The 16,960-nt window shown below is 49.4% G+C and overlaps 1 protein-coding gene across 10 annotated transcripts in view; it reads left to right on the top strand.

Annotated features, from left to right (window-relative positions):
* The window catches only part of CADM1 (cell adhesion molecule 1), a 351,944-nt gene extending 335,239 nt beyond the window's left edge, over window positions 1-16,705 (top strand). For 9 of the 10 annotated variants that reach the window (XR_016220326.1, XR_016220321.1, XR_016220320.1 and 6 more), the window contains 2 exons: window positions 7,858-7,989; window positions 10,018-13,014. Coding sequence is in view for 7 of the 10 variants with exons in the window: in XM_002708407.6 (XP_002708453.1) it covers window positions 7,858-7,989; window positions 10,018-10,136 (251 nt within the window). In the remaining 3 variants the exon portion in view is untranslated. Of the gene's footprint in view, window positions 1-7,857; window positions 7,990-10,017; window positions 13,015-16,550 lie in introns of those variants that run through there. The other variant, XM_089312863.1, reaches the window with a different exon arrangement.
* The last annotated feature ends 255 nt before the right edge of the window (window positions 16,706-16,960 follow it).

Genomic DNA, 16,960 nt, shown 5'->3' with positions numbered 1-16,960 from the left:
TGTTAGAGTGTAGGATAGCTGGGGCCTAAGGGATTAGGGGGTGGGCATAAGAGGTGATCAGAAGCTGAGCAGGAATCTTCCTGCGTCTGGGGTTGACGGTGACCCTCCCTGCCCTGTGAAAGCCACAGCTTCCTCTGCTCTGCCATCCTTGGGAATCCTTTTCCTTGACCCCTTCTGAGGCAGCACGTGCGTCCACGGGAAGGAGGGACAGGTCAGCTCTCCGTAGCCGCCACGCACACAGCCATGTGGTGACCTGCCTGGGAAGTTCTTTTTCTTCCAGCACTATAGCTTGTTCTCCTGGACAGAGAACACCTAACTTCTGCTCTGATGTCTTCTCTCCTCTTGTCCCACTGACTCTCTGAAACTGTCGTATGGATTTCCCCCGGAGATGTTCCTAAATACCACAAGAAAGTGGCAGGTTGTTCAACAGTAGACTTAAAAAAATATACTGGGTCCACGCTAGCTCGTCCTTGACTTTCCCACAACGTGAGTTTGAACTTCATCGTATTGTTGATCTTTCCCATAATCCAACATGCATGCTGCTATTTCCACCACGGGGAGGAAGGAGACCGCCAAACAGGAACTTTGCCTCCAAAGTTGTCAGGCCATGGTGCAAAGTGTGAATTCCAGTTCTACAGGTTGGACACTGCTTTGGGGTGACTTCACCATATTCATTAATCCATCCTCCTCACACCCCCAAATGCCTGAGGTCCCCAGACGCATCTTTCTTCAGAGAGAGATTCTAGTGGGAAATGTATGTTTAGAAACACTACACAGCTCTGTCTTCCTTATCAGGTGTCTGTTCCTTTAAGGAAAACTCTGGTGCCATCCTCACTGCCTTCCTGTCGCTTAAAATGGAAAAGGCAGTCACACTTCCAAGTCCCCATCATGACAAGACCAGTCGAGCCGACTCGTGGGGCATCCCTTTGGTCTCTCTGATGATGCTGAATGCCTGGGGAGAATGTGCATCCTGTTGCATCAAGTCATTTCCGTTTTAACCGATTTAATGTTGCTTAAATTAATTAAATCAAGGAGCTTGAGAGGGGAGAAAGATCGGCATTAAGATTTATATATGTATACTTGTTCTTATATATAGCTGACAAGTATTTAATGTCCTGATACTCAAATGGTATACCTGAATGATAACTTGAACTAGATGGCCTTTGGCTGCCAGGCCCAGAGCCTTGACCAGCACAGAGGATAGCAAGGCCAACAGTTGCACTGTGTGTCGATTCTGTACAGATACAAAAGAAAGACCATGGTGACTTCAATTCAGTATTTACTGGGCACCTTACCAGGTGTAGACAATGCCGAGTGTACAGTAAAACAACCCTTACCCCTAGAGAGCTGACAGTTCTCTGTCTTGGGTCAGTGATGAGAACTGGAAAAGCCTTCTGTAGCCTTTAGCATTTTGCAGATTTAAATCTGGCAAACACTGAGTCCCTGTAATATGCCGAGCCTGGAGCCAGATGGGCCCTCTGATATCCAGCCACACATCGGCCTCTCAAAGTGACCCTGTAAAGTGTATCATTCTGCATGGTGCTCAGAGTGCCTGCCTGACCTGCCCAAAGTCACAGAAGGAAAGGAACAGATCCCAGCTTCCACCCCAGGCCTGTTGGCCTTCCATAGGACTGCGTGGGAGACAAGCTCTCAACTCCATCACCTGTCTGAGCCTGATTCTGGATGAGAACACAGGCCGAGAGCCTGCGTCCCGGTCACAGGGCAGCACCCTGTGCGGGACTTCTGATTTAAATGAACACGTACTGCGCTCTGGGGGCAGGATGAGGATGCTCACTGCAGTTCTCCTTTCAGTAGCTTAACATAGCTCCTTTGAAATCTTAGTATAGCTGCCCTTACGCTGCTAGAATTGAATGCAGCCGACAGTCGTCCGAGACGCCTGCGATGCTATATGGGAATCTTCGTGATTTTCTTGCCTTACAATTATTCCTTCCCTTCCACTTTCTAAGAAGACAGAAAGGAAAGGTTATGCTGCATAAAGGCTGGTGTGCTCCAATATATATTAACATCTTAATGGGAAAGCTGTGCATGTACTGTATACATTTACTACTCTCTGACAAGAGGGAATTAAATGTCAGAAGGATTTGTAGCATCTATAATTGAATTGGTGCTGAGAAAAGCAAATCTTAAAGAAGAATAACATATTAGGATTAGCAAATAATATGGCATTTTGTCAGCGCATGCCATTCAGGTTGTTCCCCTTCAGTAATAAAGTTGTGCTTTTTAAAATGCACACTTATTTTGGTTGCCAGAGATGTGAGCTACAATAGGTGATGAGAATGAGTAGCTACATTTGTCAGATGGGTCCATATTTTCTTGCCTGTGTGTTTTCGTTTGGTTGCTGTTTTTGAGGTCAGATTTTGGTTTTGCTTCAGATTCGAACAATCCCACTGCCGAGTGTTTTTTTTTTTTTTTTTTCTATCAAGCAGGAAGTAGCAAATGATATCACAGTCCTTAACCTTTCCCAGAGGTAGACTAACTCCTACACCCCGGGAAGCTAGAGGCAGCATTTCCAATGTCTACACCAGTTCTAAGAGTTTTTTCATTAAACTGACTTGTCCCGCAAGGCCCCAGCCCAGGAAGGAGACCCAAGCTGAACCAAGTGTCAGCACTGTCGCAGAGTCACAAGTTCGTTTTTCTCCCACTGCTCCATGTGGACAGGGACATGTCCAGCTGTCCAACAAAGTAGAAGTAGCGGGGCTGAGAGCTTTAGAACCTCCCCACGATCTAAATATTAACTTGTAAGTGAAGCCTAAGGTGGTTGAACCTACAAAAAGAATATGTGCAATAAGGGGCGTGAGTGGCTCTCCAAGTGTGTGAAATGTGCCTGAGAACTGAAGCCAGGGCTGTCTGAGACAGGAGAGTAAGCCAGCGTGCGCGGCCGCATGCCCCATGCTGCGCATTGCATTGTACCTGGCCGGGAGGAGACCTCCGGTGGCCTTTTGGCAAGGAGGCTGATGTTGGACTGGAAACCCTGTAGCCCTGGGCTTCCGGGTGGGCAGCTGCACTGGCAGTGACGGTACTGCTCGGCGAGCCCCTCTGCCAGAGTCCCTGCCAGGAGCTTGCCTAGGATATACTGGCCACTGCCTGGTTATTCTCGGATCCCGCCCTTGGCAGCAGAACCTGCCAGGCTTATCAGAGGTGCGTGGTGGTGGTGTGCCCATGACAGTCTCTGTTCCCAGCCCACGCCTGGAAGAGTCGCCATGGAAACCAGGATATTGAACACAGGCAGCATGGCTGCCAGGGGGCTTCGGTGAGGCCACTCTGGCAAGTCTGAGGAGGGAGAGCTTGTAGGGGATGAGGAATCCCCCGGAGGCTCGGGAGGGAGCCAGCGTTGCACCAGTCCCCTGTCTCGGCAGGCCCTCGGGATGCAGTGCCTTTAGAATGTCCCCTTTATACAGCCTGGGAGGTATGGATCAGGCCCGGTCAACTGGCCCAGAGGAAAGCAAGCTGGCCAATTTGGGGCATTACTCCTGGGAGCTTCTCGGAGAGAGATTTTCGTCCTGTGATTTCTGAGATGCTAAAGGGAGAGCAGAGTGGCTGAAGGTGTGACCCGAGCAGTGGTAGCTGCCGTTCCATTCTGCAGCTGGCCTCACGCTCCCACCTGGAGCCGCGTTGTTTCAACTTGGTGCCAAACAACAACAACAACAACAAAAAACTAACTCACAAATACTGAAAGATTCATGATTTGTTGATCACATTCAGAGTGAGAGGAGCGGCTGTGGAATGGGCTAAGATGGGCAGGAAGGGTTGCCCCACAGCCGTGAGCTGCACAGAGCCCCTGCTGGCATTCACGGCGAGTGTCTACGAGTCAGTCACTGGAGGCCTGGGCCCGGTCCACTCGCGCTCCTGCGGCACAGGATTTGATTGAGATTCAGAACTCCAGAGGGGACCGTGCTACCCAAACACTCACCAGTTTTCCCTGCTTGTAACCCAATGCCCAAGTCTGGGGACTTTGGAAAGACAAGATGTTTATGTGGCTCTAGTGAGGGCTTCGTAGCAGATGGCACCTCAGTGGTGGGAACAAAGGATCACATGGCCAGACAGGAAACCAGGAACAGTGGGGCCTGGCCAGCCTTGGTCTCTAACAACAGCATTCTCGGGGAGACGTGGAGTTGGGAGAATCTCCCTAAGGCCTTCCCAGGGCACACCCCAGGGACTGAGACCCCCTCATGAGCCCCATGGCTTACAAGCCCTGGCCGCTTCACCACTGCCACCCGAGGCCAGGCTCCCAACACGTGAGCCCTCCGGGGACAAATCACCTCCGAACACAGCACCCAGCGCGTTGGGTTCTTCAACACTGGAGCAGCCGTCGTGCTCTGAGCGTGGATCAGACAGGAACGAGGCTTGGCTTCTTGGGATGCTGGGACCAGAGCTGTGTCCTAGGATAGAAACTCGGGCCTGTTACCAAGTGAGAGGAACAGTTGGGCCTTCTCAGGGGACAAGAAGATGTGACTTCCTAAAGCAAGGAGATGCCCATTTATGTGCCCAGGGTCCGGGCGTGTTCACCAGTTTTTCAGTTGAGAAGCTGGGGCAGCTGGAGAGTCTGCCTCCGCCTGAATCAAACAGGAAGCCAGGAACCTGGAGAGGCTGTGCTGCCTGGGCCCCGAGAGGAGCTAGGCCTTAGGCTGACGGGGAAAGCCAGGGCCTTTCCACTTGGAAGCAATTTCTCAAGGAACTGGGCAGAGTTCTGGCCTTGTGAGTGGAGCAGGAAAGGTCAAGGGCCTAATGGACCTTCTGGTGGTTCACGGCTCCTTCAGGCTCCATTGCAGGCCGATTCGCTTAGCCCAGTACCACTGCCTGTAGCACTTTGTGCTGCTGCTTTATATGAAGAGCCGGATGCCGGCCCGTAGGTGGGAACCACCTCCCACCCGCCCTTGTGGAGCCAGAGGAGTCTGGAAACAGCTCTGCTCTTCCCCGGGGGCGGCCCCAGCCGTGACAGAGGCGCTGGGGAGCAGCCACAGCCCAGGAGGTGGGAGTGAGGCGGGCCGAGGCGGTGAGGAGTTCATAACATGCAGCGCTCCCTGTAAATTAAACCTCAGTTACCTTCTGTGTCCGTCTGTGGTAATTGAAGGCAGGAAAGATGTCTGGCTGATTAAGTGGTGGTAGTAAACTTTCTGATCAGAGTGAGTATCAGGAGATAGCTGGGGAGATTACCCTTATAAATAAGCGCCTGGGAGATACGTACGTCCTTGAGGGTGGGCACGATACCCAGGCCCCAGGTGTTTAACCTGGCATAGTGCAGAGGGGGACAAGCAACACGGAGCGCGTTTTGCTCTAAAGTCATGGGGAACAAAAATCAAATGAATAATTTGGGCTCAAACAATCAACCCCACAGGTGCACACCCTTGAGATTCTCTTGTTTGGGGGAAGTTGGTTTTTGTTTTACTTTATCATAGAGTGTGCTCGCTCGCTCCCTCCCTGGCTCTCCCTCTGACTTTTTCTTCTTGGGCTTCTAGAATGTTCCTGTGCCTAGCACGGAGGAAACAGTCTTTGAACAGTGGGCAAGAGACTGCCTTTCCCCGAACGGATAAGAGCTGGGCCTGGGGCAGCATCTCAGAGCTTCTGTCTGTCCGCAGTCTTCTCGGGGGGGGGGGTCTGTCCTCACCTCTTGCCTCTTGCACCTAGCAGTCCTCCCTCCTTGCTGCTCGCCCCACTCTGCTCTCCTCGCCCACTTCTAAGACATATGGAGTTTGTTGAAAGACACATAAATCTCAGAGGGTCTAAGCTCGTGGCGATTGGAGATTAATTCTCATTCCCACAAGATCCCCTATTTTGACAGCTCCCTAAGGAAAACACAGCTCACTGACTTTCCTGTTATTTTGGACCCCCACCGTGAGCAGCTCTGGATTTGTGCGGCTGGGGTGGGGTAGGGGGGAGCTTCCGGGGTGGGAGGTGTCCTCTCCTCCCGTGGACACCCTGTGTCCAGCAGCACCCCCGGGGGACGTGCTCCCCTTCGCCGAGCTCTGCTGCCTCCCAGGGCCGGCTTCTGCCTTGTTGGATTGGCTCCGAAGATGACCGAGGCTGTGGCACCTGCGGTCGGCAGCGCTCCGGGCTGAGGAAGGAGAGCCCTCTCCAGCACGTTTCAAGTCAAGCTTATTAGACGTGTTGCTGAAGGGGCTTGCACATCACGGAGCGGGCTAATTGGCTGCGCTGCACTCTGCCTCCAACCCATCTCCATTCTCCAATTAAACTCCCATCATCCTGGTGTCCTGGCGACCTGCTGCCGCCTCGGAGTTGGCGTTTCTGTTTTGGGTGTGGGTTTGGGGTTTTTCTGTAGTCCTTCCAGAGGTGATGTTAATGAAACACTTTTAAATACTCCATTTTTAAACAACAAAAAAATTGAACTCTTTTAATTAAAACACTTTTCATGGAACCCTCAGTCACGAGTTATTTCCCCACATCCTCCAGTCCTTAATCTCCGAGCAGAATTGGAAATATCGATAGAAAGTGTAAAACCATGCCCTCCTGCTGCAAGCCTTGTATCAGGTTTCGGCTCAAAAGAGCACCATTACCTTTAGCTGTCACGGATCTGTACACTTGATCGATAAACTTCAAATATTATTAGAGGTGGAGGCTTCAGAGATTTGCTCTGTTCTTTGGAGAGAGACAGAGATAAATCTTTCTTAAAAATTGACTTGAATTTGCACTCTCAGTCTTCCTGGTGAAATGCATTTCTCTTAGGCGTCCAGCGGCTGCAAGGGGGACAGATTTATGGGCCATGTGCTTCTTGTACTGAAAGATTTAAATGGTAAATCCTTCACATATGACTTCACAAATCATGTAAAGTTAAAAGATTTTTACCGTTTCTGTTGCTGCTGTGCTTAAATCGTAAGGTACAGCCAGTAAATCATTTTAATGGAGGTGTCTTACTTGACTCAATAAAAAAAAAAAAGACAATGGTTTAGCTTCCACTCCAAAATGTTAATGTATTAATCAACGGGAGAATAATTGTTTTTTACTACATTATAAATCTCGGGTGCCATTAGGATTTCAGCAAGGGGTGATGTAGCCACGTTCCTAAATTAAAATTGTTTACACTGCCATACATCCATTCTGCATCGCCATAGCTCATCCTGGGTTCACTCTGGAGTTGTTCCACAGCCAAACAGGTCGCTCCTCAGCCGGAAGAAGACATCCTGAGGGACTGATGCTTATAAGAGGAAATTAATTGCTCTGCGAGGTGTTAAATAAATAAAACAAAAGCCATCTGTGGCAATGGACAATTATTCCTTGCTGTCTGTTTTGAAATAGGTTTTTGGGTTTTAAATCGAGGCTTACACCCTCATACATCCTAGATGTAGTAAGCACGTCACTTGTCTTTAGTCTTAACCCTTGTTCTATCTCAAGGCAGCCGTGGCTGTGTGAGCTCCTTGCTTTTCCTCCTGCGTGTCCCTATCAGGAAAGAAGTCACTGGGGCGTCCGTAGGCAGGTGCTCTCCCCTCCCCTCTGCAGTTCCTGTCTTTGCCTACAGGTGCCATTCCCAATGCCCTTAAGTGGTGAGGTCAGCCTCCTTCATTAGGGCTTGCAAATAGGTGCGGATAGAGTGGACGCTGAGACTAGCTCGGGACTGGTTAGATGCTATTTCCGCCCTGCCTGCCTCCCTAAGCTGTTCCACGTGCGTTAGTGCTCCTAGGCTGCTTATAGCGCAATCGCCTTGTGGGGAGAAACGGATCAATTCAGCACTGGACAGGGCAGTGTGTTCCCTCCGTGCAGCTTGATCCATCTCCCAAGTCCTCCACTAAAAAGGTGACCTCCTGACCCCGGAGGCAGTGTCGCCAGGGCTCCTGGTGTGTCGGAACAAGCTCTACATCCCTGTTCCTCTTCTGATTTCAACAGATTCTCGAGCAGGTGAAGAAGGCTCGATACGGGCGGTGGATCACGCGGTGATCGGCGGCGTCGTGGCCGTGGTGGTGTTTGCCATGCTGTGCTTGCTCATCATTCTGGGGCGCTATTTTGCCAGACATAAAGGTAAGCAAGGAGCTTTGGCAGGCAGGAGCGACATGTCGCCACAGCCCCTGCGTCTGGGGACTCTCCAAGGTGGCCCCTGATAGGCAGTCTGGTCTGTGTGGCCGCAGAGCCTGGTTCCTGAGAGAGAAGAGCAGAAATCCTAGCAGCAGTTGATTGGGTCGCTGGGAGTTGATGAGTAGCACTCCTTGATTTGGATTTTCTTTAAATATGAACCTTTGTAGAGTTGGGATTCTCCGATCCATAACTGGGGGGAGAAAGTAAAACCGATAAAAGTCAGGGCTGCTGTGCAAGGTGTCAGAGGAACCCCCAAACCATACATGTGGAAACAGCATGCCCGCACCTGCTGTTCGCAGGGAGGCGAGTGGACCAGCCCTGATCCCTGGCCCAGAAACAGTGGGTAAGCCAGTCACAGCAACAGGATACCCTGTGCCCAGGGTAAAGAAAAGCCTTTGCCTTAAAAGCCACATAAATATGTATTTTTTAAACTATCAGCGCAATTGATTTAAATTGCCATTAATCATCACACTTATCAGCTGTGCAGTCTGGATGGGCAATCATCTTCTCCAGTGCTCCCCCCGCCCCCCACCCCCGCCCCGTGCTGCTCTGAGCCTCTTCTCCCCTCTTGGTAATTTATTCTGCCTTTTCTTTGTCGGCCCTTGTCTTTCTCCGTTGTTTTTTCTCAAGCACTGTGCAGTGAGCTGTGGGGGTTTCTAGGTGCTTGCCTTCTGCTTGATTGTCATTTGGGTCTGGGGACGGTCCCTTGAGCACAGCAGTGGAGGTCCGAGAGGCTTGGCCACACCTTTAGGAAAACCGAGTGTCCGTCTCGAGCATCAAACAGTCTGGGACTCTCAGAGCTGTCTGTCCTCCGCCCTCTGCCCAGGCTCCGGGGACAATCGTCTGGCCACGAACTCCTGCCCCCTCAGCGTTCAGGTGGCTGCATCCGGCAAGGCGGAGAGGCCAGAGAACAGGGCAGGGCCTGGGCAAGCGCCGTGGACCTGGGCAGGGGGCCCTGGGCCCCACTCTGCAGAAGAAAAACGCAAAGGGTACCGGAGGGAAGCACTCGGCCGCCTGCTTTCTCAGCCTTGCCGCTTTGCAAAGCTGAAAACGCAGCGAGTGTCGTAGCCGTTTTTGATAGAACAATCTTCAGGAATACAGGGCCTGATGGGCGGAGGGCTGTACGAGCATGACAGACTGACTTCCGCCTGTGTGCCATACCGAGGTGCAGTCCTTGTCTTTCTCCATGTGTACTGTTGGGCTTTGGTGATGAGAGCGTCTCCAACTTTGTAACGTGCTGTCTACTGTCGTTAGAAAGTGGCCGTGCCAATTAGCAGCTCCATGAATCCGGGGCCCGCTAGAGTTACCTGATGAGAGGGAATCACTTGTCCATCAAGACCCATCCCAGGCCCCGCTGCCGGCTCTTATGACGTTCAAATGATTTCTCCATCTGGAAGCCACTGTGAGGTGGAAGGCGTAGGAAAATCAAACCTACCTGTGCGAGTTCCCGTTCCTTCTCTCCTATGGAAAGACAGTAATGATTCATGGAGCCAGGAGACTATGGTTCAAACAAACGCCTTGAGATGACAAGAGCAGCAGCAGCAGCATCGCCAGGGCCCTAATTCATTCGTTGGCTAATTGCTCTTCCTTGCTTTGGTCTTTAACCACGTCCGTGCTCATCCCGGTCATTGGTCTTTGGTGTTTGCCGTTGACACGTTAGTCAGCAGCTCTCCTGCTTTCTGCATTTTTAGCTCCCACTCCCGTCTTCTGCTGACATCCTCTGGCCATCATCACTGCTCTAATGTCTCATTTGCTGAATTATATCGCAGCGGTTCAGTTGGAGTGGTGCCTTTGGAACCCCCGGATGCCCATTTGTCTCACCCACCTCGCGCGCTCTTCTTCCAATTGTTTTTTCCCCTCTGCTGCCTGCACACCACTTCGGCTGATGATGGCCATAAAGCAAGTTGCCATCTCTGTGCCACTTTACACAGAGGCCATCAGACAGTCACGGTGCTTTACCCCTTCATCTTTCAGGTACATACTTCACTCATGAAGCCAAAGGAGCCGATGACGCAGCAGACGCAGACACGGCTATAATCAATGCAGAAGGAGGACAGAACAACTCGGAAGAAAAGAAAGAGTACTTCATCTAGAGCAGCCTTTTGTTTCAATGAGGTGTCCAACTGGCCCTATTTAGATGATAAAGAGACAGTGCTATTGGAACTTGCCAGAGAAATTCGTGTGTTTTTTTATGAATGGGTGGAAAGGTGTGAGACTGGGAAGGCTTGGGATTTGCTGTGTATCAACAAAATGTTCTTTGAAAGTACGCTCTGCTGTTTGACACCTCTTTTTGTTTTTTTTTGTTTTTTTTGTTTTTTAATTTGTATTACTTCCTACCAAGTCAAACTTGGACACTTGGGTTGAGTTTCAGTAGATTGCAGAAAATTCTGTGCCTTGTTTTTTCGTTGGTTGTGTTCCTTTTAGTTTGCCTTTGTGCGCATTTATTTTTCCCAAAATATTTTTGAAATTTTTTTTTCCAAAATCTCCCCTTTTGGAACTTACCTGCTGGGATTCCTTAGAATCTTTTCCTCCCTCTACCCCACCCCCTTTGGTTTTTTTTTTTTTAATTGTTTTAACTTCGTTTTATTTTTGCAGTAACTGCTTTCTGTTCAAACTTCAGTTTCATAAAAAGGAGAACCAGCACAGTTTAGATTTCATAGTTCAGAATTTAGTGTATCCATAATGCATTCTTCTCTGTTGTCGTAAAGATTTGGGTGAACAATGAAAACTCTTTGCTGCTGCCCATGTTGCAAATACGTAGAGCAGTGAAGACTAGAAAATTAGACTGTGATTTCAGAAAATGTTCTGTTTGCCGTGGAACTGCATTACTGTACAGGGTTACCTGCAAGTGAGGTGTGTCACAATGAGATTGAATCTGTCTTTAATTCCGTATCTGTAGACGGCTCAGTATAGAAACCCCACGCTGTCCAGAAAGGTTTAGGGCAGAAAGGACGCCTTCATTTTCAATGCCCTAAACAGACCTGACAGGTGAGGTCTGTTCCTTTTATGTAAGTGGACAAATTTGAGTTGCCGCAGGAGGGGAAGTAGGGAGGGGGGGAAGACCGTTCTGCTCTGGTTATTTCTGTTCCAAATGATCCCATCCACCTTTCCCAATCGGCCTGACTTCTCACTAATTTGTAGGAAAAAGCAAGTCCGTGTGTTGTGCGAGTGACTGAATGGGCCGGGTTTTTGGTTTTATTTTTTTCTTTTGTGCTTAGTTAGGGAGGCAGTAGGATGTGGCCTGCATGTACTGTATATTACAGATATTTGTCATGCTGGGATTTCCAACTTGAAACCGTGTGAAACTTTCATTCCTTCAGATTTGGCTTGACAAAGGCAGGAGGCACAAAAAAGAAGGGCCGGTATTGTTCCCACACTGGTCTGCTGTCCACCTCGGTTCTCGAAAGGTCAGCGCAGAGGTGGACAAGCAGCAGGTAGGGATTTTCAGTTACTTAATCAAAACTCCAATGTGAGTGTTTTTATCTTTTTACCTTTCATACACTAGCCTTGGCCTCTTTCCTCAGCCTTAAGAACCATCTGCCAAAACATTTCTGATCCTCGCATGATGGCAGCCATAGCGCATAGCTACTAAAATAAGTTACCCTGGACACGACTTGGGTGGGGAGCCTTGGGGGAAGGGAGAGGAGTCGAGTTGCCGCTTAAGGTTCTTTTAAAGAAAGGTGGGGGTTTTTGTTTTTCACTGAAATGTCTAGGAAATCTAGAAGTCGTTCTAAAGGACGCAAACTAAACTCTTACCATATGTGTTGGTAAGGCTCCAAATTCCAGAGAACAGTCCCTATGGAAAGATGGCATCGAAAAAGATAGATCTCTATATATATATATAAATATATATTATATAACATTTTCAGTGAGTAATTTTGGATTTTGCAAGGTGCATTTTTACTATTGTTACATTATGTGGAAACCTTCCGCTGATTTATTCAAGGGGAAAAAAAAGTGTCAACTCTTTGTTATTTGAAAGCGTGTTTATTTTTCTCGTCTTTATTTTCATCTTTGATAGAACCATTGCAATATGGGGGCCTTTTGGGAACGGACTGGTATGTAAAAGAAAAATCCATTTTTTCGAGCAGCATTTTGTTTACCCCTCTCCTATCCCTAGGCACTTAACCAAGACAAAAAAAAAGCCACAGCGAACATCCCTTTTTCAATGGATTTTATAATGTGCAGCTCTGCTCCGAGCCCTTAGCACCCATCCTGACCATAGTATAACCATGTCACAGGGTGAGAAGCATTTAGCATGTTGTTGAAAGAATTTTTTTTTTGGTTCTTTTTAGAAAAAAATGAAACAAACAGAAAAAAAAAAAAACCTACCATTGCTCACAGAATTTGGCATCTCATTTTTTGGGACCGCCCGTCCTTCTGTTTTGAAAAGTGTACAGTAGTGCCGTGTTCCTGATGTAACTTTATGGCTTATAATGTTGACATGTCTCAGGTTCATGTGTTTCGATTGGTGTTTTCCGTCTCAGGTAGATTGCAAAGTGTAGGCCCCACACATTGGAAAAAAATAATAAAACAAAGCAAAAACAGGAAATTATGGGTTTTAGTTGTATATTGGTTTATGTATTTTTCTTAAGTATACAGTGCACTGTTTGAAATGTATTGTTGAGTATTACTTTGTACAGGTTGATCACTTTTTTTAGAGTGAAGAAAGAACAAACTTGTTTTTCTTTTTGTGTTTTTTAAAGGAATATAAAATAATGAAGGATGTATAATTGATGCCAAATAAGCTTGTTCTTTAGTCACACCGGCGTCTTATTTTTCCCTTTAGGCCAGTTCTGTTTTTAAGGTGTACATGGACAATGTTACAGTGTAAGAAACTCCATATCCATATGTTCTCATTCGCATTTTGTATTGGTTCATGTATACCATTTTTACAAAAAAAAAAGAAAAAAAAAGAAGTACTATAAAATATCTGTCTTCTTAATAAAAAAAATTAATGTTACAAAGTGATCCTTTACTCTCTTTATGGACTTCTTGTGGCTGCCTCGGCGGGAGACGAGAGGAGGGCCTCTGGGCCCAGTTTCCTCCTTAGGACCCTGTGCTGGGCGCCGAGCCCTGGCGGTGGGTGCTGGGATGTGCTGCCGGCGGGGTGTCTGGGGACCGCGTTCTCTCTTCTCTTCTCCACTCACCCGTCCTGTCCTTGTTCTCTCCTCCCCTCTCAGTGGACAGGTGAGCCGGGTGCCTTGGCCGGGTCGGGCTCCTCCACGTGGACTCCACGCTCTGTGCAGGTGCGGGCCAGCAGGACAGCGCTCTCCTGTGGATTTGTCTCCTGCCCTCACCCACCTCTTCACTCACCACCCCCCACCAACTTTCCTGTGTTGGCTGCTCCACCTGTCTCTTCCTTTGGGATTTCGTGTCTTAACGACTCATTCTCCCTCCTTCATTTCAAGTTCTCTTTCCTTTCGCAAAAGAAAGAAAGAAGACTGGAGCATGGAGCCCGGGCTTGGCTGCCTGCACGAAAGAGTTCTCACTTACTGTTTAACAGGTGCTGAGGCTTCCGGGGCGGGGTCGCCGGTCGCTGTGCTTGCCTTGCAGGCTGCAGGGGGCAGTGGCCGCACTTGACAGTGGCTGATGTTAGCCATGCCAGGGTAGCCTGTGGGCAGCTCCAGAGCATCCTTCCCCCACTCTCCGCCCAGCTGCCGTCAAGTCCCCCTTTGCTCTCTCGGCCAGGTAATGGGGCGCGCTCAGCAGTGAAGGGAAAGGTAAGCTCCAGAAAAGCCAAAGCCTGTCTTTCACTTTGGCCTCTTTCACCCTGGTCTCTCTCTCTCCGTCTCAAAAAAAGATCAGTTAAGCAGCACGCCATCCCAGAGCACCTGCCGTGTGTCCGGCACTGTCAGGGATGCAGAGCAGTGCCGGGGTGGCCCGAAAGCCACCTCCCGGGGCATCAGTCCCACCACAGGGAACGGGCAGTGCCCCTCAGCCCCGCATGCTGCACCAAGCACTGTGAAGGGGCCGGCAGGGCAGTGGGAATCAGCTGGAGGGGGAGATTGGGGAAGACTGCTGAGTCAGCTTCCCAGAGGGGCTGCGACCCCAGCTGGATCTTAAAGGGCGGGTTAGTGGAGAAGGAGTGTGAGTCCGGGCTGCAGACAGCAACAGCCCAGCCCGCCTGCTGATTGCGTGGGAAGAATAAAGGAAAAGCGATCGTGCGTGTAGGGCGCCATCAGTCTTCTGGCTGTCCTCAGTCCAGGCACGGGGATTGAGATTTCAGGAGCCTCTGCCAACTTGAGCGGCGCGTGGGGAGCAGTGGGGAGCCTTCATTCCTCAGACCTTTATTAAAAGACCCACAGAGGGTGCAGATCCAGCGCACAGGCCAGAGCGAGACTCCTGGGTTCACACTCCTGCCCCGCCTCCGGCGAGTGGCCCCCCCCCGCTTCCCTGGCCTTGGCCTCCTGCTCTTACAGTGGAGCTCCCCACAACCTTCAAGGTGTCAAGACAGAGACTTGAAGTCAGTGCTTGGGCAGCAAAGTAAGTCATGTTGGGCACAGGCTGGATAAAGGCCAATGGGGACTAAAAAGATAGACGTGTATCCAGGAAGTGGTTATACTCGAAGGGAGCTCTTTGGATTCCCAAGTGTTTGGACGCATCATGGCCCCACTAACCGCCCCCTTAGAATGCTTAGTGGCCCTTCCTCCCCATTCCTGGTGTAGCCTGGCAAGCCACGTGGCACGCAGCCTCTTTGCAGCCCCCAGCCCCCTCCCCTCTGTAGCACGGGGCTCCAGATTCAGCTGAAACTTGCAGAAGGGGGGACCCCAGAAGTTCACTGAACTGGGGCAGACTTGAGGTAGCAGCTTGCTACCGTTGGTCATGTGAGCTCCTTAGAGCATGCAAGTCAGAAAGCCCCAGAAACAGCCCCCAGAGCAGGAGATGGTGAGTTGCTGGGGCGTGCCTTGCACACGAGAGTGGCAATGGTTCTCTTCCCTCCAGAGACACTTCGCAAGCGTTTTGACCCAGTTGCATTCCCCAGACACATCAGCCGGAACCCCGAGGTCATCTGTGGGTGTTAATTGGCACAATTCTTGTCCCGCTGTGGAGTCACTCCAGGGAGAAATGTTCCTTTGATTCTGTCATCCAGAACCTGAAAGCAGATGTACACTCACCGTGCTACAGGTGGAAAGACACTGCTTACATGAGGGCATTTTTGTTTCATTATAAAATTACACCTCAGACTAAGACACGTTTTGCCAAGAAGCCAAGTACATAGTCCTTAGTCCTAAAGAGCTGGCAGCCAAGTCCCTTCACGGTGGAGTTTGTATTTACAGCCACATGTGTAGGACTGGACGTATTTCCATCATGAAGCACTTGCACATCCCAACCTCTGCAGAAGGAAGAAGGGGCTCTTGGCTGCCATGCACATGACCTTGTGGGCCAGTATCAACAGAGCCGGTGGTAGGATCATAATAGCTACTCAGCAAGCAGATGGAGTTGACCAAAGGGAGGGTGGCCAAACCCCTGGCCACCTTAGTCTCTATATTCTTATTCTGTGAGAGCCCCCAATGCTGTATTTCAACATGTCAAAATGGGCCTCTGATTGGATTGGCAGCATTCAGGACCCCCACATCACCCACCACATGGTAGGAGAAGGGCTTTGGATACAAGGATAATGGGAGGACCCCACAACCAAGACTGAGAGCAAGAATCGGCTGTGTTTTAAAGTCTACCATCCTCAGCATCCAAGCTCTTAGAAACTGTATTTGGTTTTTCATTCAAGTGGCCATAAAATGTCTACTGCCCCTAGTGGTCAGTGTGCAGAAATACAGCTCAAGCCTGAATGTGAATTAATTCCTGGGAGAAACCTGACTTTAAGTCTATTGCTTTTCCTCTCTTGCACCAGTTTTCCTCCCTCCAAGTCCTTTGAAGTGATGAGAACCGGGGAAGGTGGGGACCACTCCCGCGGGGCAAATCAACGCCTGCCCTGGGCCCGGGACTTCAGCTGCCCTGCAGACGGCACTGGCTCAGTCATATTCCAGATGTGACTGCCGCAAATCTTCCCGAAGTGCTGTCTTCTCAGGTTAATTAATCACCAGGCTTAAACTTGCTGTTACCAGCAAGAAGTCCATCCTGAAGTCAGCAATGTTACGATTGCTTCTTCTAATACTGTTTATCCTGCATTAGTGTTTACTTAGGGGGAAAATTGATCTGTAATTGATATTTCAGCCTTCCAGAGCTGGTGTTGCGAGAGCCAGATACAAGCCTTTAATAGCAGGCAAATATTTAAATCTCTTAATGGTTGCTGCATATTGAAATGTGTGACTTTATCACTTTTCGGTTTGTTTTCTCTGTAGTTGTGTATTTCATCGTTTAAACTTGCAACGGATGCTGGCAGGCTGGAGTCTAGCTAATCCACAAAAGCTGTTTGCTCAGACCCAGCAGACCTGATTAGAAAGTATTACTATGGAGGGGAGTCTTCTGCACTAATCAGTCTCTGTTAGCTAGTGACGAAATTACTATCCATCTCTCTCTCTCTCTCTTTCTCTCCCTCTCTCTAGGCCTGTTTTCTCTAACCTCCTCTCCCAGAATAAAGTGATGAGGGCAGCTGTAGTGTTGCCATTAGGAGCATGCAGCCTTTATCGTTTGGACAAGGAAGGGGAATGCCATTACTGTCACCTGAAATGTCCTCCTTGGGTTCTTTGCTCCTACCTCCCTGCCAAAGCCCATTGCTGCTGCTGAAAGCATATAACACTCACAGCTGTTCTTGATGGCTTGATTCTTAACACAGCCAGAGATGTAGCCCGGGAGATGCATAAGACAGTTTATGGAAAATAATAGATTTCCTTGCAGAGACACCAAGGCGTCGAGAAGGGCCTTGAATCACGTTAGGCCCAGCCAAGATCACCAAAATTTTCTTCCTTTCTGGCTTCCGTTACAAAGGCGATTGCTTAAAAAAAAAAAAAAATGC

This window comes from Oryctolagus cuniculus, chromosome 1 (genome assembly GCF_051225735.1).
Source record: "Oryctolagus cuniculus isolate XC-2025 breed Fujian yellow rabbit chromosome 1, ASM5122573v1, whole genome shotgun sequence".
In the NCBI taxonomy this organism is placed as follows: domain Eukaryota; kingdom Metazoa; phylum Chordata; class Mammalia; order Lagomorpha; family Leporidae; genus Oryctolagus; species Oryctolagus cuniculus.
The sequence above is the reverse complement of the archived record's forward strand: the minus strand, read 5'-3'. Positions and strand labels throughout refer to the sequence as shown.